The sequence below is a fragment of the Neomonachus schauinslandi genome, chromosome X (genome assembly GCF_002201575.2).
Source record: "Neomonachus schauinslandi chromosome X, ASM220157v2, whole genome shotgun sequence".
NCBI lineage: Eukaryota > Metazoa > Chordata > Mammalia > Carnivora > Phocidae > Neomonachus > Neomonachus schauinslandi.
The window spans coordinates 95,243,419-95,269,616 of record NC_058419.1 but is presented as its reverse complement, the minus strand read 5'-3'; the positions used below and the strand labels follow the sequence as shown (position 1 = coordinate 95,269,616).

Sequence of the window (26,198 nt, the reverse complement as noted above, 5' to 3'; positions counted from 1 at the left end):
TTATCTCTCTCTTTCTTAATCTACTTACTTATTTACTTAAAAATCCTTATGAAACGTAATAAAAAATATGAGAGGTAAATTTTCCAAGATTTTTCATTTTTAAGCATGTCTTTTTACTACCCTTACCCTTGATTTATATTTTGCTTGGTTTATTATGCTAAGTTGAAAAGATTTTTCCTCATAACTCTTAAGGTAATTGTTACCCTGCCTCATAATATTCAGTATTTGTGATGAGAAAGTCTACTATAATTCTGTTTTCCAACACCTCTAGAAGTTTTTAGGATCTTCCATTGTGTTCTGATACTGTTCCAGAATGCATCAAGGAGGGTGTTTTTTTATTCACCATTTGGGTACACAGTGATTCCTTTAACTATGAAGTTGTTTTTCATAAGCCCTGGAAAATTAAATTATTTCTTTCATAATTCTTTCCCATCTATTTTCTCATTTCTCATTTTCCAACCTGTAGTTGTTGGATATTGAACCTGTTCATTGTATCCTATATTATCACTAGTATTTTTTGTATCTTTGATTTTTTTTCTTTTTATCAACAAGCCTTCTTTTCCAAGTGTTTCCTTTAGGGGAGAGGGGCAAAGAGAGGGAGAGAAAATGAGAATCTCATATATATATATATATATATATATATATATATATATATGTTAAGAATACTTTCATTTTTATTGAGTATCTCTTTCATAGCATCCTGTTCTTAAATTGGGGTTATCTTCATAAATGTCTCTGATTTTTTATGAATTCAACTCTTACCTAAATATTTTTATTTTCTTTTAGGTCAGTTGTTAATGTTTATTTTGTTTTCAGTGTTTCATGTTTAAGGATTTACTCTAATGCCTTGTGGTACTTGTTTAGCCATTCATCGGTAATAATATGGCAATGGAAAAATATATTGTTGTTCTGTGTATACACACAAACTTTTACCTTAGGGTGAAAAACATTCTACTTTTAGGCCCAATTGCCCAGCATACTGCACTGGCCTTGAGGACAGTGAAATTGTCTGAACCCTGTCTTGCCCTCCATGCAGGTGGGCATTTCTAGAAATGGCCTCTCCTGGAGTCTCCAGGCCAGCTTTGTTTCCTTCATTAACCTCTGTTCAGATGCTCATTGATAGCTTCTTCCAACAATCAGCTTTTAAAAAAATCTCTTTCTTATCAGTTTAATGAGATTTCTCTTAGGTGATAAATCTGGGCTTCAGATGCCATTGTCTAGAACCCTACTGTCATGTCATTTAACAATTAAATGCTGGGCTTTGATGTTGCCATGTACTGCTCTAGGATCCAGACTCATTTTTCTTATTCAGAAAATGAGGATTGGGCACCTGGGTGGCTCAGTTGGTTAAGCTTCCGACTCTTGGTTTTGGCTCAGGTCATGATCTCAGGGTCATGAGATCGAGGCCTATGTCAATCTCCCTGCTCAGCGTGGAGTCTACTTGTCCCTCACTCTCTCCCTGCTCCTCCTCCTCTCTTTCTTTCTCTCTCATAAATAAAAAAAAAAGTAAAACAAGGATTGGAATATTTGCCCAAAGTTTTGTCAGTAATAAATGTAATTAAATAGGCAAAACACCTAGTACTGTAACTAGAACACAGAGGAAGCAATAAGTATTTGTCCCCTTCCCCCATCCCAGTTCGAAGTGCTGGTTATTCATAGATGAAAATATATTAACACTACTCACAAGTGTTTGCAGTCTAGCAAAGTGTCCTACAAGCAAATTCACAATGAGGATATAACTTGATAATTGTTTTATTTGTATTGTGTGTATAGAACTAGAGAAAAATGGAAAAAAAGCACTTAAGTATTCTTGGGGTAACCATGGATGTGTTTCCAGAAGAGATAATGTTTAATTCTCAGTATATATGGAAAAAAATTATTTCCTTTTCTAGATGTATTTTATTTTGTAGGCTTGAGTACTATTATTAGATGGTTCTTTAAGCATCTTTTTAGCTAGACTAAGTAATTTCATATTTTTGTTTTTACAAATAGGGTTCAGAAAATATTTTGTTTTCTTTAAAAAATGGCAGCATTATCATTATCAGATATTATATAATTATCTATGTGTACCACATCCTTAGAGTCTGTCTAAATCATGATTAATAATGGCTCTTTCTGACAGCTGTGGATTTAAATTCCAAGCCATATCATTTATATAGAAAAGATTAAACATCAACATATAAACAAACGTTTACTTTTGCATCTAATTTGATGACTAATTTTAGCTCTAACCATAGAGTTACTACATAAAAGTAAAAGTATACTTTTGGAAGAACATTCTGTTTCTTTTTCTCCTCATTATTCTCATTGAGCCATATGGGCACTGACATTGACTAATATGTTATAAATTATTTTCCATCTTTTCCAAAAGCTGAGTTGAAGTGCCTTACAAGAGACATGTAATATCATGATTTTTTTTAATGAGAGGGAGGCAATTGAAACAAAAAGAAAATAAAATAAAAGGAAGAAAATTAAGATGATGCCTCTAATTATACACATTTTTAGAGACCTAAGACACTTACCTAAGTGGACCACCCATTTGATTCTGAACTTTTTAATACATTCAGGAAGGGATCCTTGTCATTTACATACCTCAATATGACTACAAAATTTCAAAAGGAACAACTATATTCAAGAGAGGCTCAAATCTTCATGGTCCTTAAACCAGCCATTGATCTCATAAAAAGGATATTTTATTTAAAATATGTTTCATAGGATTTAAGTATAGGTCCATAAATTCATTTATTAAGTGCATGTTATTTAGATTGTGGTCATTCTCATACACCTTTTTAAAATCAGCTTCCATGGAGAGCCAATCTCCAAGCAAGTCCTATTGATTTTACCAAATATATCTTAAATTTGACATCTTTCTTCCTATCACCTACTCCACATTAAGTTTAATGTACCATCATCTTTAAACTAAGTGTAGTTTAAATAGACTACTAAAAGATTTCTCTGCAATCAATCCTCTATCTTAGAATGGTAACAATTTTTTAAATGTAAATTTGCTTACATCACTCCTCTGCTTAAAATATTCCCATAGCTTCCCATTACCATTAAGATATAGGATGATTATCTCAACATGTGGCCTTTCATAGCTGGCTCTTGGATATATCTGTATAACTAACACTCTTGCTCTCTAAACTTCAGTACCACTGGCCTTTGGTAAGTTCTTCAAACACTTAATTCCTCCTACCAGAGACCTTGGATACTTCTTTCCTCCCCTGCTCATTCTGGCTAACTCGTTCTCGTCCTTCATATCCCACCTAGCACATCCCTTCCTCTGACCCTTCAGACTATACCACACTCCCTGTTACATGCTCTCATACCACTTCCTAGCACATACATAATTCGTAATTTTCACATTTATTTTGTGATGACAAAATTAACGTCTGGCATGCCCTATAGAATGTAAGATCCAGGAGATCAGGAATACTGTGGGTTTCTTTCTAACTACTATATCTCAAAATCTAAAACAGTGCCTGGGACATTATAAATTCTCTCAAAATTGAATGAATGAATGAATGAATGAATGAATGAATGACTTGATCTAATGATGAATTTTAGAATATCTAGAAAAATCCTAAGTCACTCACAGGTATCCTAACACAGAGTTTGAGCCTATATACCCTGAAAAAGATCTCAAGGTCAAATATTCTTTGTTCTTAATTAAAGTCATGAGCTTTTATAATGACCAACAAAATATCCCTTTGCACAGATTGAGGAGATTAGTGATGGCATATCTGAGTAAAAACCATCCCCACTCCTGCTACGTGTGAGTTGTAATTTTCCCTAAAAAGCAGTTTTGAGAGTATTTCTATTGATTTTGGAAGTCCTTAATTCACTTTACTTTTTGCTGCTCCATAGACTTACCCATTCATCATTAATTCCACAAGGATTTGGGGGAAGTTAATTCAAAGTTGGACACTGAGAGAATCTATTCCAATCTCCATTTCCACATATGGGCATCCTAGGAGAAGGCAGTAGGTGATAGTTTGCACAAAGGACTAACTGTGATAACTATGCTAAAAGCCAGAGCAAAAGCAAAGGTAAAATTTCCCCAAGATTTTTCACCCACAGCTGTGTCAAGGCAAGGCAAGTCTGAAAGATTTAGCCAGTTAAGAAACACTGAGCCCATTTTTTTTTTTAATTCGAGGACTTCATTACTTAATAAACAGTGAAAACAGAAGTTATCAAAAGGGCCAGATCCCCATGTCCCTTGTGCAGGTTAATACCACAACAAAAGGGCTTTTGTTGATGAATGCATCATGCTCGGTAGGACACCCTGTTGTTGACAGCCAATTTCATGCTGCAACTAAGCAGTTTTATAGCCTGTAACTCTCCCCTGAAGGGGGCTAGGTAGTAACCCTCCTACTGCTTCAGAATGTAGGAGGCAGGGGCGCCTGGGTGGCTCAGTCGGTTAAGTGGCTGCCTTCGGCTCACGTCATGATCCCAGGGTCCTGGAATCGAGCCCCGCATCGGGCTCCCGGCTCGGCGCGAAGCCTGCTTCTCCCTCTCCCTCTCCCACTCCCACTGCTTGTGTTCCCTCTCTCGCTCTCTCTCTCTCTGTTAAATAAATAAAATCTTTAAAAAAAAAAAAAGAATGTAGGAGGCAATGAGAAACTGATGATACCCTCTCAGGCGAGGTAGGGAGGCAGGTGAGAAAGGTTCTTTTAACAGCTCTTCATGTGCCTCTATGCTCTTCTGTTACGGGAGGATCAAAGGCTTTCTGCCAAGACTTTATCCACTGCAGTTAAGCCTTGTATATGTGGCCTATGCGTTGGCATGCCAAGTTGCCAGGATGCCATGTTGTAGTCATTCCCCTACAAACGGGTAAGTTCAATCTCCTCCAAGTCCATAGACTCCTTATCGTTTTACTGTGTTTTAGACTAGAAAGTTGAAGTTTAAGAGAGATGGATGTGGCTTTGTGTTTTCCTTCTTTTATTTATGTGTTTCTCTCAAAAATCCTGCTACTTATATACCATTATTTTGATTCCAGATTTAAATTTTATTTTCAACCATGGCATTAAGTATTTTTTGAATTCTTAGTCTTTCTCATTTTTTTCTCTACGTGACAAAAAAAAACACAGTGATATGATATGATGTTCATCTAAACAGTAGCACAGAATGTCCTATGAATTTCACACAAAAATACCCACGTGATTTCCTGCGGCTAACTGGAAATCCATTACTTGGTAAATTATATGTACATTTGAAGGGAACTGTAGGTTTTACAGATTGGATCAAGATGTTTCAACTGATGACAGTAACTGGATTGTAGGCTTGCTGGGATCTGCAGCGGTCTTCAATTTTATTGTAGAAGTGAGTATATTGCAGAGTGTAGGCCCTGGGCACGTGCTCTACACTGAAGACCTACTTGTTGTGCCTTTTTAATAAAATATTTCTTCTTTTATCTTTTACTAAATAGAAACCAAATTGCTATCACTCTGAAATTCACCAGTCGCTTCCTTCATCCTGCTGAAGCTTCACTGCTATTAATTTCAAAACCTAGGCATGCAATAGGAGGGACTACAATGACTTTTGCTCTTAAGGGTGAAGTCATCAATTTTAAAGCCATTGTAAGTAAATTTTACCTATTTCGTGTGTCTTCTCTTCTCAGGCCATGGAGTGTCCCAAGCACAGCTGTTCCTCCAAGTTTTCTCTCTATACAGCTCCTGTTCTTTGAGAACCTGTGTACAGACATACGTGCACATAATTACATTTGCACAATTCTTGGCTTCTGTGTCTCTGATATTCTTGCTGTGATACTCTTTCTGTGGCAATAATTCTTCAATTTTATAAGAGGATTTGCTTGTATTGAGTCTTCCTTTAAGGTCAGATTTTTAGGATTATGTTTGTTCTTTTCATAATGGAGTCATTCGCTATACACATAGCAACTTACATTCCCTTCCGCTGTGGAGACTTGTGATTTAAGGTAAAGCAGTCCCTGGGCTTCTGTGTATGTTTTTGTTTGAATTAAGGGTTGGTGGTTTATGCAGCAAAGAAAATGTTTCTCTTCTCTGATAGGAACATTCATCAATTTATCTTGAGTGCCCCCTGGATCAAATCCACTCTAAAGATAATGCTAAGACTGGCATTTATTGAGAGGCGATAACGTGCCAGACAGAATTCGGTTTATATCTCAAAGGGTGGGGGAGAAGGATTTTTAAATCTCTATAAAATAGTTGTGATATTGCTGTCATTGACTTTTTATAGCTGTTATTTTGTCTAAATATTATTTTATACCATGAATGTATGGTAAAGAAGAAGTAAACTTGTTATGTTGCCAGATTTCCATATGGATTATAAAGAATTTATAAAGAATTATAAAGAATTTGGGGTGTGCAGTGGCATGAGTAGGAAAAAAAGAGATTGACTCCAGTAATGGCCAGTTGTGTGAGGAGAGCATTAAGTTGCTCACATGGACAGACTGATTTACAAGGTACAGACACCCAGAACAGGAAGCGGACATTTGATTATCACTGAGATGTGTGTCATGATCTTCAGATTTCCTCTTGAATAATAAATTCTTACACTTCCCAACCCTCTCACAGGAATTCTCCAAAATAAAACATTGCTTTGCCATATGTGTCTCTAGACATGGATGATTTTACTTTGTCATTTACATGGTTCTGGGGCAGAAAACCTGACACCTGAAGTTCATGCAGTCTGTTTACTTCTCCATCTGGCTACTCATGGTTTTAGTAATCCAGGGAGTGGGCTGGATAATAATGGAGAAATGAAATAAGATAATAACATGATCAGTCTAAGAATGTAGAATTCCTAGAATCTTATCTTCCATGCAAGTCCTTCGGGTAATTCGAAGTTTTAATTTTAGATGTGTGCTTTTATTACAGTACCAATAATGTCACTGTGGCCACCGCATTGTAAACAAGGCATGCCACACTCATACACAGATATTCATGCACTCATAGAGCTATGCATGTGCACATACATACACCTTGCTTCTTCCTTATGTCATGTATATTAGGTATAGGTATGATTGATTAATTTTCGAATGTGAAATCATACTCAGTCATTAACAAAACCAATATTAAGGAAATCAGTTTAAGAGACACTGTTGTGACAAATAATTCAGTAATGTGGTAAAATCTATTTCTGTCCTTCCCACCCAGATTTTAGCAGTACACTATTTGTGGGACAAGGGAGATTGCATAAATTAATATCACTGTAATATTTCAGTGTACTATTTTTTAGGTACTTTAAGTTTGTATATTACAATTCAGGTTATTCTTTTTTGTTACTTTCATATAGAATTATTATTATTATTATTTTTTTTTACTTTAGGAAGTTTTACGTTGCAAATCTCCATGTTATAAATGGAAAAAAATTAATGTGAATGTTAAAAATCCCTTCCATACTGCTGGGGACTTCAGGTACGTTAATATAACATTTTCATATAATTTCTTTGCCATTAATCATATCCAATCTTAAGGTGAATAATTTTTTTCAACATGAACCGTTTTGAGGAGAAATTTTATGTGTTTACATTACAATAAATTTATGAACATCATCAGATAAAACAGAACAAATAATTAAGATAAATCAAGTTTTCTTAAAATGCTATTTGATCTATTTAAAGCTAAGAGTGAGCATATCAAATTTATGAATTTTGTCTATGAGCTTTCTGTTTGTTGAGCTATTCTAATCTTTTAATTTTTAAAAATGTATAATTAATAGACTTTTTTACTTCTAATTTTATTCCATCTATTAATTTCTGAAAGTAAAATCCTGATTCAAGCAGAACATGCATTTTAACTTAAGGCATCATGATTAATTAAAACTGTACATTTACCATGTAGGGGCACCTGGGTGGCTCAGTCGTTAAGCATCTGCCTTCGGCTCAGGTCATGATCCCGGGGTCCTGGGATCGAGCCCCGCATCAGGCTCCCTGCTCTGCGGGAAGCCTGCTTCTCCCTCTCCCACTCCCCCTGCTTGTGTTCCCTCTCTCGCTGTCTCTCTCTCTGTCAAATAAATAAGTAAAATCTTTAAAAAACAAACAAACTGTACATTAACCATGAATTTGTGCATCTTGAGATTTAACAACAACAATAACAACAACACAGGTTTGAGATGAAAATAAAATGCTCAAGTATTATTTAAAGTCACAATAGACAAATATCTTTATAAACTTATATATTGATGGAGAAAACGGTCAGGGACACCCATGTATTGCTTCAATTATGCACTGTTTCCATCGGCTTTAGAAACCAGATCCTCACAACGATACTTGTGTTGAGACTAGAAGCTGTATGTATGCTTATTATTTTCGTATTTGATAATATCCAGTTTTTAAAATCACTGTATTCCTAGGCTTTTGGTAGTTTCTTATTAATAATCATTTATTATTGATAAAACAAATTTTTTGTTAAAATAGTTATTGGTGAATTTATGGTTCCTACGTTCATGTAAGGGAGAGTTTCATTTACTGTAATTTTATTAAAGTGTTATATCAGAATGCAAGGAACAACAAAAAAAGTCAGAATATGTAGCATTAATCCAGTATTAAACTATGCCCTTAAATGAACCAAATGGCTGACTCCAGTTCTTCAGAGGAAATCAAGATCAAACACAATTAGTCTTATATTCTAGTGGTGGAGCTGAAAGGAAATCTCAAAGTTCCAGGAATTGGTAGACTATTATAGTTTTATGTCTTTCAAAAAATCATAATATTTTATTGTTACTTTATGGTTTATCTCAGGTTGAATTAAAATTCAATTGGAGTTGGTGCATGATTTGTTTGGTAGAGGACAAGGCTCCTTCCGCCTTTGTATAAATGTGGCCCTCAAACTTAGGCAATGGGCATATAAACTCAAAATTTTAAAACCAATTACAAAATTTGTAAAATCAATATTTTACAACAGACATGTATTTTAAAATTAAAAAAAAAATACAACAGAAAAGAAAGGAAATTTAATTGCCAATTCATTCTTCTGGAGATTTTTTTTTATGTTATAAATACCATAACAATAAGTGAACTAGCTTTTAATGTTACACTTAAAAAATGCAAGATGAGTAAGTCCTACAGATGTGATATACAACAGAGTTAACAACATGGTACTGTGTGCTTAAACATCTGTTAAGAGTGAGGGCGCCTGGGTGGCTCAGTCAGTTAAGCTGACTAGTCTTCCACTGTAATATATACACACACCACATTTTCTTTACTCATTTGTCTGTTGATGGACATTTGGGTTCTTTGGATTGTTTCCATACCTTGGCTATTGTGAACAATGCTGCAATGAGCATGAGAGTAAAGATATCTTTTTGAGATCCAGATTTCAGTTTTGTTGGATAAATACCCAGAAGTCGAAGAGCTGGACCACATGGTAGTTCTACTTTTAATTTTTTGAGGAAACTCCCTACTGTTTTCCATAGTGGCTGCACCATTTTACATTCCCACCAACAGCATGCCAGTGTTCCCTTTTCTCTAGGTACTCACCAACATTGTTATATTTTGTTTGTTTTGGTTTTTGTGTTTTTTATAATTCTGACAGTTATGAGGTGATATCTCACTGTGGTTTTGAAATGCATTTCCCTGATGAGTATGGATGTTCAACATGTTTTCATATACATGTTGGCCATCTATATGTCTTTTTTGGAAAAATGTCTATTCATATCTTCTGCCCATTTTTTAACTGGATTGTTTGTTTTTTTGCTTTTGAGTTGTATGAGTTCTTTATAAATTTTGGATATTAATCCTTTATCAGATATATGATTTGCAAATATTTTCTCCTATTTGGTAGGTTACCTTTTCATTTTTATGTTACTCTTGTATAGCTCTATTCCATTTCCCCATTTTTTGTAGTATTTTTGTCAGACATATTGTATCAATGGTGTTACAATAATCAATAATGTTACTAACATTTTTGGGTATTTTTTTTATTTTGTTTAATTTTTATGATCTTAAGAGAGCTGAGAGAAGAAAGGACAGTGTATTAGTTTGCTATGGCTCCCATAACAAAATACCACAGACCGGTGGCTTAAACAACAGAAACTTATTTTCTTACAGTTCTGGAGGCTAGAAGTACAAGATCAAGGTATTGGCAGATTGGGTTTCTTCTGAGGCCTCTCTCCTTGGCTTACAGATGGCCACCTTCTTGCTGTGCCCTCACATGATCTCTTTTCTGTATGTGCATATCCCTGGAGTCTCTGTGTGTCCACACTTCCTCTTGTAAGAACGCCAGTCAGAATGTATTAGGGCCCACTCTAATGGCCACATTTTAAACTAGTTGCCTTTTTAAAGGCCCTGTTTCCAAAGGCAGTCACGTTGTGAGTGTACTAGGGGTTAGGGCTTTAACATAAGAAATTTGAGGGAGGACACAATTCAGCCCATAACAGAAAGTACACGTTTATAATTTTCATTATGTTAGCCTACTTATTTATCATTTCTGGTTTATTTGTTTCTATGGATTCTCGTTATCTTCTGGAATAACTTCCATGGCTCAGTCTAGCTTCGCTGCCCCCCACCTCAGTTTTTAAACAGTTTTTCTTTTATTTTCTCTCTGTCTTCTCCTTCCAGCAATTGTATTACACATATGTTGGTGCATTTAATTGTGCACCATATATGTATGAGACTTTATTTTTCTTTATTCTATTTTCTGTCTGTTCTTCAGATCGCATTATTTCTATCAATCTTCAATTTGTTAATTCTTTTTTTCTGCCAGTTCAAATCTACTGTTGAGCCCCCCTAGTGATGATGATTTTTATATTTGTTTTTGTAGTTTCCAACTCCAAAATTTTTATTTGCTTCTCTTTTTAATTTCAGTCTCTTCTTTTGATATTCTCTATTTGATATTACATTGTCATCATACCTTCCTTTACTTCTTTAGTCATGCTTTCCTTAGTTTTTGAAGACATTGATAACAGCAATTTGGAATTAGTATTCTATTAAATCTAATAAGTGGTCACTTTAACATGTGTTTCCGTGGCCCACTTCTTTTCATGTTTCATCATTTTTAAGGCTGAAAACTAGACATTTTAGAATATATATTTTGTAGCAGCTGAATACTGGTCCCATCTCCCACAGGATCATTAATGGTATTGGTTAATTTTTTAACTGACTAGCTAGCTTATTTTAGTGATAGCTACCTCCTCCCCACAAAAGACTCCACACACAAAGTGTGAAGCGTCTGATGTTACTTCTCAGGGGACATAGCCTTGGGCATGCCCACAGTCAATCTGGGATGAGAGTGGCTTTGGTAGGATTACTTTTGACTATCTCTTTCCACACCCACAGCCAGATATTAGATTCTGCTGATTCCAGTTCTATAGGAGGCATAAATTGCTCCTCAGACCAATTCAATCAAATGTAGGCTCCTTTGAAGTGATAGTTGCTTAGGTCAATGTTTAAGATTTTTTCTGTCCGCACAAGGGATCCTCCCAGCTGTCCCTTTCCCCTGTTTTTACTACCAAATTAGCAGGCCTAATTTGGTAGTATCTGTATCTCCAGTGGATCTACCAGTCTACTCCCAATTGCCTTTCACCACAATCTGCCCTATTTTTCATTGATCCCTTGGCTTGATCTTCTTCATACTTTATTGAAAATGAAATCAGTTCCTTTGGGAAGAGATTAAGAGCTGTTTTAAGCCCAGCTATCTTCTCCCTTCAGGCAAAATCTCGGAACCATGGCTCTGTAACTGGAGGTGGGGATAGCGTTGCATTTTTCTCTGCGAACCACCCGCACGTTAGGAGTTAAGTGCGAGAAGAGATAGGGGACCATAGCTTTAGGTCTTCTTGGCTTGCTTCTGCCAGCACTGAGCAACCATTTTAAAGCTAAGGCAAGGACAATTTCACACCCATGTAGAGCCTCTGTCCTGTGAGTGGTTGCTGGAGAGGGATCCCCCTGCTCCTCTCAGCTGCACTTGCCCAAAACTTAGCTTCAGCAGCATGTACTGGGGGCAGGATGAGGAATGTTGATGTCCTACCCCTCCCAGAAAAGTAGCTCTCTAACTGGGAGCTGGGTAAGTTGAGAGCCTTGTATTCTTAGCTGTGCCAATGAGGAGTAGGGTTTCTGTCTTACTGAGTGGAGAAGGAAGAGGGAGTGAAGGGGTCTTGGTTCAGATGCCACAGATTACAGCCTTTCTTACTGAATTTAGTATTACTGAACAGATTTTTATTCATTTGCTCTGTGCCCTTAGGATAATTTCCAGAGAATTAAAATAGTTGATTTTTACAACTTTTACTCATTTTCCTGGAGGAGTGAGTCTATGGAGCTCTCATGTTTTCATGCTGGAACAATGTTTGCTTTAAGTTCTGTTTTGCCCATTATTACTATAGACACTCCAGGTCTCTGTTACCGTTTGTCTTTCTTGACCTTTTGCTCCCAGTCTGTTTGTGTCTTTGAACTAATGTTTATATTTTTTCTAATCTGTTTGTATTCCTTTTGTCAGCCTCTGCCTTTTGATTGGAGTGTTTAATCCATTTAAACTTTATGTCATCTTTGATACAGTAGGATTTATATCTACCATTTGGGTACCTGTTTTCTATGTCTTATGTCTTCATTCCTTTATTTCTCCATTACTTCTTGGTTTTGCATTGTATATTTATTTTTAGTATAAATTTTTTATTTCTTCTTCTATCTTCTACCTTATTTTTCTTATTTTCTTAATTACCCTGAAGATTATAATTATCATCCTAACTTAATGTAGCTCAAATTAATACCAACTTAATTTCAATATAATTCAGAAATTTTGCTGAAATATATCACCTTTTCGTAGCCCCTTGTTAGTGCTATTCTTGTTATACCCATTACATCTTTACACATTATAAGCCCTTAAAACAGTTTTATATTTATTGTCTCATACTCTTTTCATTAAAATCAGAAAGCAGAATTTAAAAGTTTGCACAGAAAATACATATATATATATATATATGTAGTTACTTGTGCTGGTGCTTTTTATTTCTTATGGTTTTGAGTTAATTTCTAGTGTCCTTTTACTTCAGCCTGAAGGACTCCCATTAGTATTTTTTTTTTTTTAAAGATTTTATTTATTTGACAGAGAGAGAGATAGTGAAAGCAGAACACAAACAGGGGGAGTGGGAGAGGGAGAAGCAGGCTTCCCTCCGAGCAGGGAGCCCGATGCGGGGCTCGATCCCAGGACCCTGACATTTATCGACTGAGCCACCCAGGTGCCCCTCCCATTAGTATTTCTTGTAGGGCAGTTCTGCTAGCAATGAATCTTTCTCAGTTTTTCTTTATTTGTTAATTTCTCCTTCATTTTTGAAGGACAGTTTTGCTGTATACAGTGTTCTTTATTGACAGCCTTCTTTCAGCACGCTGACTATATCATCCCATTGCCTTCTGTCCTCTAGGGTTTCAGATGGGAATTCAACTGTTTAATTTTACTATGGAACGACATAGGTGTTGAGTCAATTTTGTCTTGCTGCTTACCGTGCCTTGGCTTACTGAGAGTTTGACTATTATTTTCTAGTTTTGGATTGCCTTGGGTTTATTCTGAATAACATTTTTTTAGACTTCTTGGATGTGTAAATTAATATTTCTCCCCAAACTTGGGAATTTTTCATCATTTATTTCTTCGCATTTTCTTTCTGCCTCTTTCTTTCTTATCTTTTCAGGATTCTGATTAGGCTTGTGTTTGTATGCTTAATGGTGTCTCACAGGTTTCTGAGGCTGTGTTAATTTTTTGTCATTATTTTCTCTTTCTGTTCTTTAGAGATAATCATTTTATCTGGCCCATTGTCAGGTACACTGGTTTTTTCTTTTGCCACTGCAAACCTGCTGTTTAGTCCCTCTAGTGATTTTTTATTTCAGATATCATACTTTTTAAGTCCAAAATTTATAATTGGTTCTTTTGAATGATTTCTCTCTGTATTAGTATTCTTTATTTGGTGGTACATCATTGTCTCTCATAGACAGGGTTGAAGACCTTTCACGTAGTTTGGGGATTTAGCAAGCTATTTCAACCCCTCATATCTTCCTTTGATGTTTTGGCAAGCTCTTGTTTGATCCAACTGCTGTAGGAACCTCGGGTACAATTGCTACTGATTGTTTTCAGCAAACATCCTGGATATTGCTGTTTTCCTTTGAGTCAGGTCAGTAAAGACAACACCTTGCAAACTGAATTTTTCTAGGGAGCTGTGAGACAGATGAAAAAGTAACAATACTCAGGGATGGGACTTTTTTTGATGAGCTCCAGTCTCGGTCTGTGCCCTCATGTGGCTGTAAGTCTGCCAGATTTTACAACTACCTTAGTTGCAAGGCTGCTGGTTTTCAAGGCTACTACAGAGCAGTGGAAAGATGGGAATTACAACATAATAAAAGTTACAAGGCCACAAACTCTGCTGTTCTTATCATCAAGGTGTGTGTGTGTGTGTGTGTGTTTAATAAACACTACTCAAATTGTTGCAAGCCTTTCATTAATTAACCAGAGCTCTGAAAAAGTTAATTTTTACAATCTTTTCCAGTGTTTTTATTGCTTTTATAGGGTAGTGAATGTGTGATGGTTCTAACTCTGCCATTTCTTGCCTTTTTCTGGTAGCCTGGTTTTATTATTTGAAAAATAGTTTTTGTTTTAGATTAGACTCTTCCTTCTCAAAGTATGGTCCTTGAATCAGCAAAATCAGCATCACCTGGGAGCTTGTTGGACAGTGTCAGGCCCACTCCAATCCATTTGAGTCAGAATCTGCATTTAACATCTCCAGAGGATTTTTTTGTACATTAATGTTAGAGTCTTGCTGGTCTAAGCCAAGATTGTTCAAAGTTTAATCCATATATAAGCTATTTAAAAAGCATCTGGAGAGCTTGTTTTAAACAGAGGCTCCTGGAACCCTTGCCAGACTTAACTAAGTCAGAATTCATGCAAATAGAGCTTGGAAATATACATTTTGACCAAGCACTGCAGATGTTTATAATACACACTGAAGTGTGAAAACCGCCAATTTAGAAGCTACAGTAATCAAATAGGATTTTTTTCCACTTTAATGGCAGTTTGTATTTCATTTTTATAAATATTTCTCTTTTAAGGAGGACATCTTCAATGTAATTAAGCAGGGACTTTTCAAATGCTATTTTTCTCAAAATGGTACATGCACCGTATACAAAAAACCTAATATTTACTTTATTGGTTTAGTCTTTTTATTTGTGTGTAAAATTGTATTATCCTTGTGACTGTTTTTTAGCCAGAACAAATTATGACCCATATAAATTGCCCTGAAGATTCACCTTGGATTTATTGAAATATAAAGAAACATAGTAAATTTTTTCTGCCTCATAATTTTTTGAGATTTGAATGAGAATTTAGTGCCTTAATTTAAATTAAAATTACCCTCTAGAGAGGAATTCTTCCTACATTTGCCTAACTATAGCTTTAAAATGATATAAGCAAATCTGGTAGTCTGATACATGTCTTACATAGTTCATAGTTTACATTTTCCTACAGTTAATTTTGTCTGTTTAAAAATTTTTGGTATTTAATATTAATATAATTCCTTACAATCGTTATATGAAACTATCAGAACTACCAACTTAAAATAAAAGGACAGAAAGTGACATTAGCTTTGTCAGTGAGCAAGAATTCCTATCCCCTTTAAGGGTCCTTCTAGCTGGACTAAGAATCACATTGACATGAAACAGATTAACAGGAGAAAATCAAATTTAATAGTGTAAGTATGAGGAATCCACCGAGACAAGGAAATTCCAAAGACAGGCAAAATGAGGTATATATGTCATACTGAACTAAGGAGAAGAGGGTAGGAGTCTGGGAATTTAGAGGAAAGGAATGCAGCTCACAGGGGGAGAAGAAAAGCAGATGTTTGGTGATTAGACATTTGCCCTACCCTACAGATGGGTCACTCAGATAAAATTTATTTCTGCTAATAACCCTTATTCTGGGAAAGACCCCCAATTTAGATTATTCTTTATAATTAAGGGAGAGGCAGAAGTTTCTTTTGAGGCCACAGGGTCTTGATTGCCTTCAGCTTAAAATAATCTGCACGCCAAAGTGGGACATTTTGGGAGCAGAGGCTATCCTGAACCCCTTCAGCATTGAAACATTAGGATGTATGAATGTGTTACATTTTAGTTTTGTATGCAGTTGGATGTGTGTTTGTATGTGTGTTTGTGTTTCAGTACTAAAGCATTTGATTTTTATTATTGATCTATCTTTTTATTGTAAAGCTCGTATTATGAGATTAATAACTATTACATAATAAAGATTTATTTTATTTTTTTAAATTTAATAAAGGTTTATTTTAATAAATTTTTGGGAAGGAAGAAATTTTCTCTGCTCTTCAAGATCATTCTAGCTGAACTAAGAATCTAATTAGCTGAGACAGATTAACAGGAGAAAATCAAATTTACTTTCTTACATAAGGGGAATTCACACACATGTGAAATTCCAAAGACAGTGAAGCAACATGAGACTTAGATGAGCTAAGAAGAAAGATAGGAGTATGAGGATACAAAGGGGAGGAAGACCATTAGCAACAAAGTGAGAGGAGATGTCTGGAAAACAGAGGTTGTCCTATTATGCAGATATTTTTCTTAGGTAAAGAGGAATCTCTGTTAATAGCTCTTTTCCTGGTACAGGATCTGTTTTCCCATGAAAATTTAGTAAGTTGAGAGGAAGATGAAGAGCTTGACCTGAATCTGCTAGTTTTTGATTGCTTTTAACTCAAAATAATCTTCACACCAAAGTGGCCCATCTTGGTGTAGCCTGCATTTGGCCCCTACAAAATCAAGTTTGAATAAATCTGTTATTAATATTATACAGATTCTCTTCAACTCTACACATAGAATTAGGCATTCCTGACATGACTCTTCATGACATCTTTCATCCACATCTAGAGGATCATTTCCACACTATCCTCCACTATAATGTGGGCAACCTAAGGCAGAGAGGATAACAGATTCATGCTTGTATTTCCAGCACCTAGTCCCACCTATAACATATAATGGAGTCTCCATAACTGTTTCCTGAATGAATGAGCATTATCTTATAAGAAGGACTGAACTGCTTTGTAATTCCTGAAGATGGCATAATTACTAATGCACTGATTAGCTAGGTATCCATTTCTCATGTCCAGTCCTGAAAGAAACATTCTCTTTTTGGAAAATAAGGTTAGAAATTATGAAATGTATACAGCTCTGACAATACATTGAGACCAGTATATGATTCCATTGTTTCTAGAATATAATTGGGCAGTCATTTATGTTCTCAATTTCCTTGCTATAAGAATTTAGTATTGCCTTTCCATATAATAGAATATTATTTTTTACATATTCCAGATCTTTCCTTTTTTTTTTTTTTTTTAATCACTACACCCAGCATGTGGCTTGAACTCACAACCCTGAGATCATAGGTTGTATGCTCTACCAACTGAACCAGTCAGGCGGCCTGATCTTTCCCTTTTTGAAAACATATGTTTTGAGATGCAGAATGAGAACATGTGGATTTTTAAACTGTAATTTATTCTGATTCTAATTATATTTTATGAATGATGGAAAAAAATTTAAAAGAATGTTTTGTGGTCATTTGAATTTTGTTATAGTAGAATTCAAAATAATCCTTTTTTCATTTATTTTAGTGTCAGGTTGGTGGAATCCTCAACATTTATCTCTTTGCCATCTCAATTAACAGAATCTGGACAATTCATTAACCACATGAACCATGGGTAAATGTGAATATATTTTATGCTCATAATTTTCTCAGGAAAAATTCTAAGAAATTAGCATTCATTTAAACTTGTTATTAATTCTACAGTAGTTTTCATTTATTTGAAATATTTAATTCATATTCTATATAAAATTTATATTATTTACAGTTATTCTATTCTCTTATGTGTTGCTAGGCTATGTGCATGAAAATTGAATAAATATGCACTTGATTAAATACAGTGGATTCTCATTATTTGTGATAGTTATGGTCCATAAAATTGTGGCACTCAATGAATGAATACTGAACCATTATTCCTAGAAGAAATATTTGTAATCACATAGATTATAATTGGGAATCCTAAAACAACCCATCCTGGTAGATTCTGGTTTCTTCACATAGAGAAAATAAGGTTCTGTAGTGTTAGTTGTATGAGGCTGACCCACTAAAAGGTGCCAACAAATTGTTTCAAGTTCTGCCCACCTGGCCCCAGAGGTGGAGCTTTTTGAACATTTGTACTTCTGTACTGCCTCCTACCATCTCCCTCTTCTGATCATGGTCATCTACCTATGAGAACTGAAGCAGAAAGGCCCAGCGTCACCTTGTTTGACCTTAGCTGGGAACTGTGTGACCATTGACTGGAACTTTTTGCCACTCTGCACATGTCCACAAACAACAGGGGAAGCTCCGTGAGTATGGATTTAGGGGTTACAAATCAATTTTAGTGAGGAGACAAATTTGCAAATAACCAGAATTTGTGGATAATGAGGATCAACTGTATTTAGGCTTATTCCACCTACATTATGAGGTCTGTATTTAGTTTTGAAAGAAACTTTGACTTTGGAATACAGAAGCAGAATTTTTAAAAGTTAGATTGTTTTATATTTCTGATCTATTTTAAACTATAGAATAACTATTTAATGTGAAAGAGAATAAAAACAACATTCCCAACATTAAAGAAAATCAGGCAGAAAGAAAATAATGCAAGCATGTATTAGTGAAATGCATGCATATTTTTGTTATTTTTTTATTATATTAATCACCATACATTACATCATTAGTTTTTGATGTAGTGTTCCATGATTCATTGTTTGCATATAACACCCAGTGCTCCATGCAGAACGTGCCCTCTTTAATACCCATCACCAGGCTAACCCATCCCCCCACCCCCCTCCCCTCTAGAACCCTCAGTTTGTTTCTCAGAGTCCATAGTGTCTCATGGTTCGTCTCCCCCTCCGATTCCCCCCCCTTCATTTTTCCAGACCTTTACCTCTGAAACAAATAATACATTATATGCAAGAATGCATGAATATGTTGACCATTACTATAACAACTACTTCATAGCTACCACATGTTGTTAGTTTATTTTATACCTTTGTGTCTGTGTAATGATTGACAATGACAGTGTCATCCTTTTAGATGCAAAATTGTGTCAGGAGTCAAGGATTTGGCAATTTTGAAACCATAGGAATAACCAATGTTAAAGTCATCAGAAACTCTTAAAGTGATTTGTGCAGATCTTGCTAAGATTAAAAAGAATATAGTTTATTTTCCAAAAGTGAATTTCTATTTAAGCCAATAGTTTTATGAGATTATAAGGATTACATTTATTATGCTTGATTTCTTCATTGGTTGTTCTGTAAGAAAAAATGTTAAAGGAGCACACCATTTTTGTCTCACAGCACTTGTTTTATTGAATGCTAATTACATGCTTAAGGCGTTTGAAATCTTCCTTTTACATTTTGCTTTAATGAACAATAAAATAATGAATTAATACCTTGAGCGATAAAGCATCATTATAGATACAATAAGAATAGAGTATTGTAGGTATTTTATGTTAATTTCTTTGTATTATGAAGTGCTGGTATTGCTAAAAATTCTTCAGTAAACACTTCTCCTAAGTTTTTATCTTTTCAGTCCCTTGCTTCTTGATTAAGCAGCTGTCTGGCATGATAGATTTTTCCTGAATGGCCTTGAAATAATTTCTCCACATTAATTGCAAATAATTTATAGTATCATATATTAAACTGGAGTCAGATCTCAAAGTATTGCTATAGGTATTTGTGAGCATAAGTAACTCAAAGTTGGATCAGCTTAATAAGCAGCAAAATTGAGCCTGCTTTCTCTCTTTTCTTAAAGGTTTATTTATTTATTTTAGAGAGAGAAAGAGCATGAATGAATGGGGGAGGGGCAGAGGGAGAGGGAGAGAGAGAGAGAGAGAATCCCAAGCAGAAATCCCACTGAGCATGGAGCCCGGTGTGGGGCTCGATCTCATGACCCTGAGACCATGACCTGAGCCGAAATCAAGAGTCAGACGCTTAACTGACTGAGCCACCCAGGCGCTCCAAGTCTACTTTCTTAATTTGGAATGCAATATAGGAGTTCTATATCCCAAATTTTAACATGTTTTTCTTCATATAATATTCTGGAATGGTTTTGATTAGATCCAAAGTTTCATAATTACTGAAGCTATAGTTACAGATATCTTTTTTATGTTATGCTTCTCAAATCTAAACCATAATGGAAATAAACAAGTATTAAGACATTTGTAATTTAATTTTGGTTGGAAAGGACACTTTGCAAGTACTCATCCAAAATAATTGCCAACTCAGCATGCAGTACAGCTGAAGAAGTGTGTCTGTCATGGTCTCAAACATTATTGATCATTCTTTCTCCTATAGTCTCTTCCATTCATATTTATAATACTTTACTTTCTTAGTTCCTTGCTGAAGGCTTCCTTTGATAAAAGTAACATAAAAATATAGTGATATTGAGTATTGGTCAGGGAGAACAGGATCCAACATAGAGTAGTTAGGCTTCTATAGATTAACTCTCAAAGAATGATTCAGAGCCGTTTGTTTATAGGATTGAGGATTTACTCCTTTGCACCTCTCTGAAGACTGTCTATCAGATCAAAGGTGACAGTGGAACTTAAAAAGGCAAAGGCTACAGTTTTTCAAGGAAAAGAGATGGTCCCTGGTTTGTCACGTCAGCACTGTTCTGGGCTGAATGCTGAGCCCCAAATTCATATGTTGGGTTGAAATAGAACAGTCTTAAGTTTACCCCAAAGGCTGTTTTTCTGACAGTTCTTTTTTTTTTTTTAATTTTTTTAAAATTTTTTATTTATTTATTAGAGAGAGAGAGAGAGAAACAGCATGAGAGGGGATAGGGTCAGAGGGAGAAGCAGGCTCCCCGCTGAGCCGGGAGCCCGATGTGGGACTCGATCCCAGGACTCCGGGATCATGACCTGAGCCGAAGGCAGTCGCTTAACCAACTGAGCCACCCAGGTGCCCTTTCTGACAGTTAAGAATGTATTAGAACACTTATTATGGCTCTTTTGGGAGTCTTGACTGCTTGCTGTGTAACACCTCCAGGCTCCAGTTCATGTAGCAGGCAAATCTTTATTCGCTTTCTCAAGGATCAACTAAAGTATCCAGAACTCCAACAATCAAATCCACTTTATAGGCAGCAGAAAGGAGGAAGCAGAATAAGAGTGTGCCCTTTCTTTCTCCGTTAGGGAAACTTCCCAGAAATACCACACAGCACTTCTGCTTATAGCCAGTGGGCCAAATCTAGCTGGAAGGATGACTGAGAAACCACCCTTCTCCACATACACATCACAATAAAACGAGGGTTTTGTCAGTGAGGAGGGAAGGGCCCATGGATACTGGGATAGGCAATCAACAGGTTCCCCCCTGAGGGGACACAAAAGAAAGTTTTATTTCAACTAGCACAAAGTTATCTAGTATTTCATCAGTCTGGCTTCATTGGCATGTTGAGACCTTTTGATCTTTAAATATGTCTTAATGAAATAATACTTAGTAATGTTACACACCCTGTTTTTCTTAAAGCTCTTCTTAATGTTTGTCTCATATAGATTTCCAGATACAAATAAAATTTAAGAACATGCATTCTTAATCATGACCAAAATGGAAGTCTGGCGTAGTACCTCTATGATTAATAACTTTTGTATGTAACATACCATACAATAAGCATTACACTGTCTCAGTAACACCCATTCTGGTCTCTAGGTCTAATCAGCAAGGTAACATAAGAGAACAAGAAAAGGTTAAAGAAAATTACTCCCTAAACTATCAGTAATCTCTTTTTAGAGCTCTTAACAAATATCCCTGTTTTATTCTTTTTAGGCATGTGGTAATGTACTTCCCCAGTTGAAGTTATGTGTGAACATATAACTTAATCAGCCAGTGGCATGTGAGGAAAAGTGCTAAATGTTTTCTCCAAGGGCTAGCTTTAAGATCCAGTGAACAATTTTTCTTGTTCCCTTTCCCTCATACAATTACTAAGGAAGTATGTATAGAAATGGAGTTCCCTTCACCAAGGATCTTTGAGTGCATCCTCTCCACCTAGGATGGACATGTAACATGAGCATGAAGTAAACTATTGTGCTAATCCATTGAGATATGGGGTGTTACTGCAGCATGACCTAGCATATGCTAACTGATACTCCTCCTCAGATCACTTCAGCCAGTATCTCCCCAAATAACATTCTCTTCTCAAATGAGCAGTACAGTGCTGAAATTATCTTTCAGGTGGCATAAAAAAAGGTAAAGTTTCCTATTAAAATTTTTAAAAATGCCTCTATAAACTGCTCTTCTTAAGCAACAGACACATATAAAACAGCACATTTGAAACCACATGGATGATAAAACTTTATATTCATCACACATTTTACTTTACTGGAAAATGATCCATGAACATAAGCAAGAGCAGTTAAGACCTTTTTATTCTAATTAAATCCAAAGGATTACCAGAAAGGATCAGGACAGGACACTGATTTTAGCCACACTTCAAAATTAAATGATGGGTCAGCGGTGCTCAGAAATGAGCACTATGTAAATAATTTCCTACAGTAATATGACTTGCTGTTTTTTCAGCAACATTGAATTATTTATCATTTAATAAATTCTTACTAAGTGGCCCCTCAGGCAGTGTTCTTAGTACCATAGAAATATCAAATAAATAAGTCATAGATCTGGTTCTCAAGGAGCCAACCATCAAGTAGCGAAGAAAAAGAAAATCTACACAAGTGGCGGCAATTGTACAGAGCAGAATGCATTCAGTAATATATGTTGTACCAAAAAAAAAAAAAAAAAAGTCCTGTGAGTTCATTGGCAAGGAATATTACTATCTAGATATAGAGATCTTCCTGGGCTTCTCCTTTCTCTTTATGTATTTTCTTGGAGAATAGCTAATGAAAGTACCTTTTGAATAAATCACAGTTGCCTTATTCTCAAAGAGACCCTCAAACCCAGAAATACTGAGTTACCTACACTTTTTATGGTAAAGACGGATAGAAAAAAAAATGCAGACCTAGAAAGAGAAGACATTTAAAGAGAATAATGAGGTACTAAGCACTTTTTTCTCACACGTATGCTATACTCTGCTGTTCTTTATCATATACAAATTGGGATCAGAAATGTGAGTAAGATTTTGATAGCCCAAATCTAGAGCAGGGGAGAACTTTCCTATAAGTATAAAAGGAATGTGGGAAGAAGGAATTGCTGAAGCAGTGGAGGAGGGGACAGGCAAGGGGAAATACAAGACATATGTTTATGCATATGGATTATGGAAGAATGTGAATGAAAGTTGAAAAGGTGTTGAAGTGTTTATCCTCCTGCTTTGTCATTTCCTGTAGACTTACTTTGTATGACAGACTATACCCTGTGAGCTTAGGGGCTTTGTCCGTTATCCTTGTCTCCCAGAGTAGCTTGGCCCAGAGTAACCACCCAAATGAAAGAAGGCCCTGGTAGAGATATTTTTCTGAGTCTTGATTCTTGCTAACAACCCAGAAAAGCTGGATTCTGCATGGCCATGATTTTAAGATATTTCACTTTTACCACACTGAATAACTGGTGACACTTAGAATTAGGCAAATTTTCAAGGAACACAGAGCGAATCAGAAGCCAGATGTATGTACTAAGAGTCACAGTCTGCCATGATCCTCTGCTCTACATGAGAGCTTCATGTGTGTTTTTAATGTCATCACAGTCTTTGCCAGTCTGAGGAAGCCTGTTCTACTTCACAGAATAATGTTTTATAAATACTTAAAATAAGATGCAAGGGTTACAGGGTGTCTTTATCTTCCCAGGCTGGAATAACAAAATAACATCGAAAAAGTGGCCTAAACAACAGAAATTTATTTCCCCTAGCTTTGGAGGTTGGAAGTCCAAGGTCAAGGCAAGATAGTTTTCACTCAGAAGCCTCTTCTCTTGACTTGTAGGTGGCTGTGGGCTGACATGACCTCATTGTGCATACATAGAGTGAGCTCCCTGTTGACTTTTCTCATAAGAACACTAATCCTGTTGTATCAGGACCCCACCCTTATGACCTCATTTAGCCTTAATTACCTTCTTATCGGGCCTGTCTCCAAATATAGTCATTTGGAGAATTGGGGCTTTAACATATGCTTTAACGGTGACACAATTCAGTCTATGGCACAGAGGAAACTCATACTCCAGCAGATAATAAAAATTTTTAAAAATTGTCGTATGTTCAAAGACATACTTCTTCATTAACAGAATACACAATAAAAGCTACTGGTGGACATAATAACTACCATACTTTAAAAGTAATTATGAATGTCAATAATAGCTTAAGATATGTACAAGAATTGAAATGTGATATAAACATATCCATGATTATTTGGTGACCAAGTCATATTAAGCTAATGCTACTGTGGTTCGGTTTAAATTGCTATTAAGAGTTAGTGGGAGTCAAGATGGAATTTTTCCCCATTTGAATTCACAGATCTGCTCTGTCCTTGCTCTCCAGGTTGGCACACCTTGTTTTACACACTTCTCAATTGCTCAGGAGCCAAAGAGGTACAAAAAACAGCAAAATCCCACTTGTACTGCCCTCCAGACGGCCACTAGGTCCTTTTTTGAAGAAGCCCTGGACACATGGAGGATGGAGTGAATCTCAAAATTGATCCACTTACATTCCCTCCTGTGATGCATGAAAACTGGTCTTGAACCAGAAAATTCACTCTTTGATTTGGACATGGCTGTGAATGCTTGCCCAAGAGTAGCTTCATTGAAGGCTTGTAATAAAGACCTCCCCTCCCTACTGGAAAAGGTTTGAGTAGGAAGTCATTCTTGGGGCTGATTTATTCAAGCTCTGAATAGAACCAGTTCAATGTCATTTTGGTCATTTTAGTTTGAAAAGAGCTGCATATCACTCCTGCAGAGAAAAAAGAAATGTCATCCCTTCACACCTCATAAGTAGGTTTCACTCCCTGACTTTAGCCCACTACTAAATTAGTGGAAGATATTCCCTTGCTTGATCAACAGTATTTTGTATAATTTTAGCCTCTTTTGATGCTATTTCTTCTTTAAGACCAAGGGTTTAAAAATGCTCCCTCTGCCATAGCTTCAGTAATAATTGGTGAGCATTTAGGAAAATGATATAGACTTGAGGTGCAGGGAGTAACCAAAAGGTAAAGTTGGCTTTCTGTTCTGTCTTTGGATCTGCAAGATACTGGTTTTATAAACAAGTTGGGTTTAGCACTGAATTCCTAGACTCAAGAACATTGATCAGGGAAAATAGAATTTATCTGAACCAAATTATTTAATTAAATTATTTTCTGATGTCTCTGAATTAATCATGATAATAACCAGTTATATGGGCAAGGTAATAACATTTCTAAGTCTGCAATTTTTATCTATACATCTTTACCATAAATAGTACAGGTAACTCAATTTTTGTGGGTTTGAGAGTCTCCTTTGAGGAAAAGGCAACTCTGATTTATTCAAAAGGCACTTTCATTAGCTATTCTCCAAGAAAATAGGTAAAGAAAAGAAAAAGGAGACGAAGCCCAACTTGCTCTGCTTTTCTATTCATCATGAAAAAAATGGCTGAAGGGCTGGAGATTGCAAGTATTGAGCAAAATGAAGTTCTGAAATTACCTGAGGATTTTAATCAGGCATTCTACCCAGAGCTCCATTATAGATATGGCAGTGGAACCATGCATTGAGAAATAAGCATTCTTTGTTGTTTTTTCCACTCTCTGTATGGTCTCCCTTATAAATGCTAAAATATCTAGTATGTCTCTGATAGCCTTAAAGTGTCTATCAAATGTTCAAATTACATAAAATGCTAAAACGGCTAATCAGAATGTCTGTGAATTGAAGTAAAGCAGAGAATAATTACAAGATGCGGTAAACCTTATTAAGAACGTTGTATCAAGAAAAGGCAGTGGAGGGGCGCCTGGGTGGCTCAGTCGTTAAGCGTCTGCCTTCAGCTCAGGTCATGATCCCAGGGTCCTGGGATCGAGCCCTGCATTGGGCTCCCTGCTCAGCGGGAAACCTGCTTCTCCCTCTCCCACTCCCCCTGCTTGTGTTCCCTCTCTCCTTGTATCTCTCTCGGTCAAATAAATAAATAAAATCTTAAAAAAAAAAAAAGAAAGAAAAGGCAATGGAGAAAAAGAATCAATATGGCTAGAATTTTACTTGGAAATAGTCCATATATTTTTACAGCATCAAATTCAGACAAAAGCAAAGGTCGCCTGGGTGGCTCAGTTGGTTAAGCCTCTGCCTTTGCCTC

General features: G+C 35.9%; 1 protein-coding gene across 1 annotated transcript in view; it reads left to right on the top strand.

Annotated features, from left to right (window-relative positions):
• The window catches only part of CFAP47 (cilia and flagella associated protein 47), a 506,331-nt gene that overhangs the window by 243,109 nt on the left and 237,024 nt on the right, over positions 1–26,198 (top strand). The window contains exons 38-40 of the mRNA XM_021681266.1: positions 5,429–5,579; positions 7,309–7,397; positions 17,566–17,652. Of these exons, the coding sequence (XP_021536941.1) occupies positions 5,429–5,579; positions 7,309–7,397; positions 17,566–17,652 (327 nt within the window). The remainder of the gene's footprint in view (positions 1–5,428; positions 5,580–7,308; positions 7,398–17,565; positions 17,653–26,198) is intronic.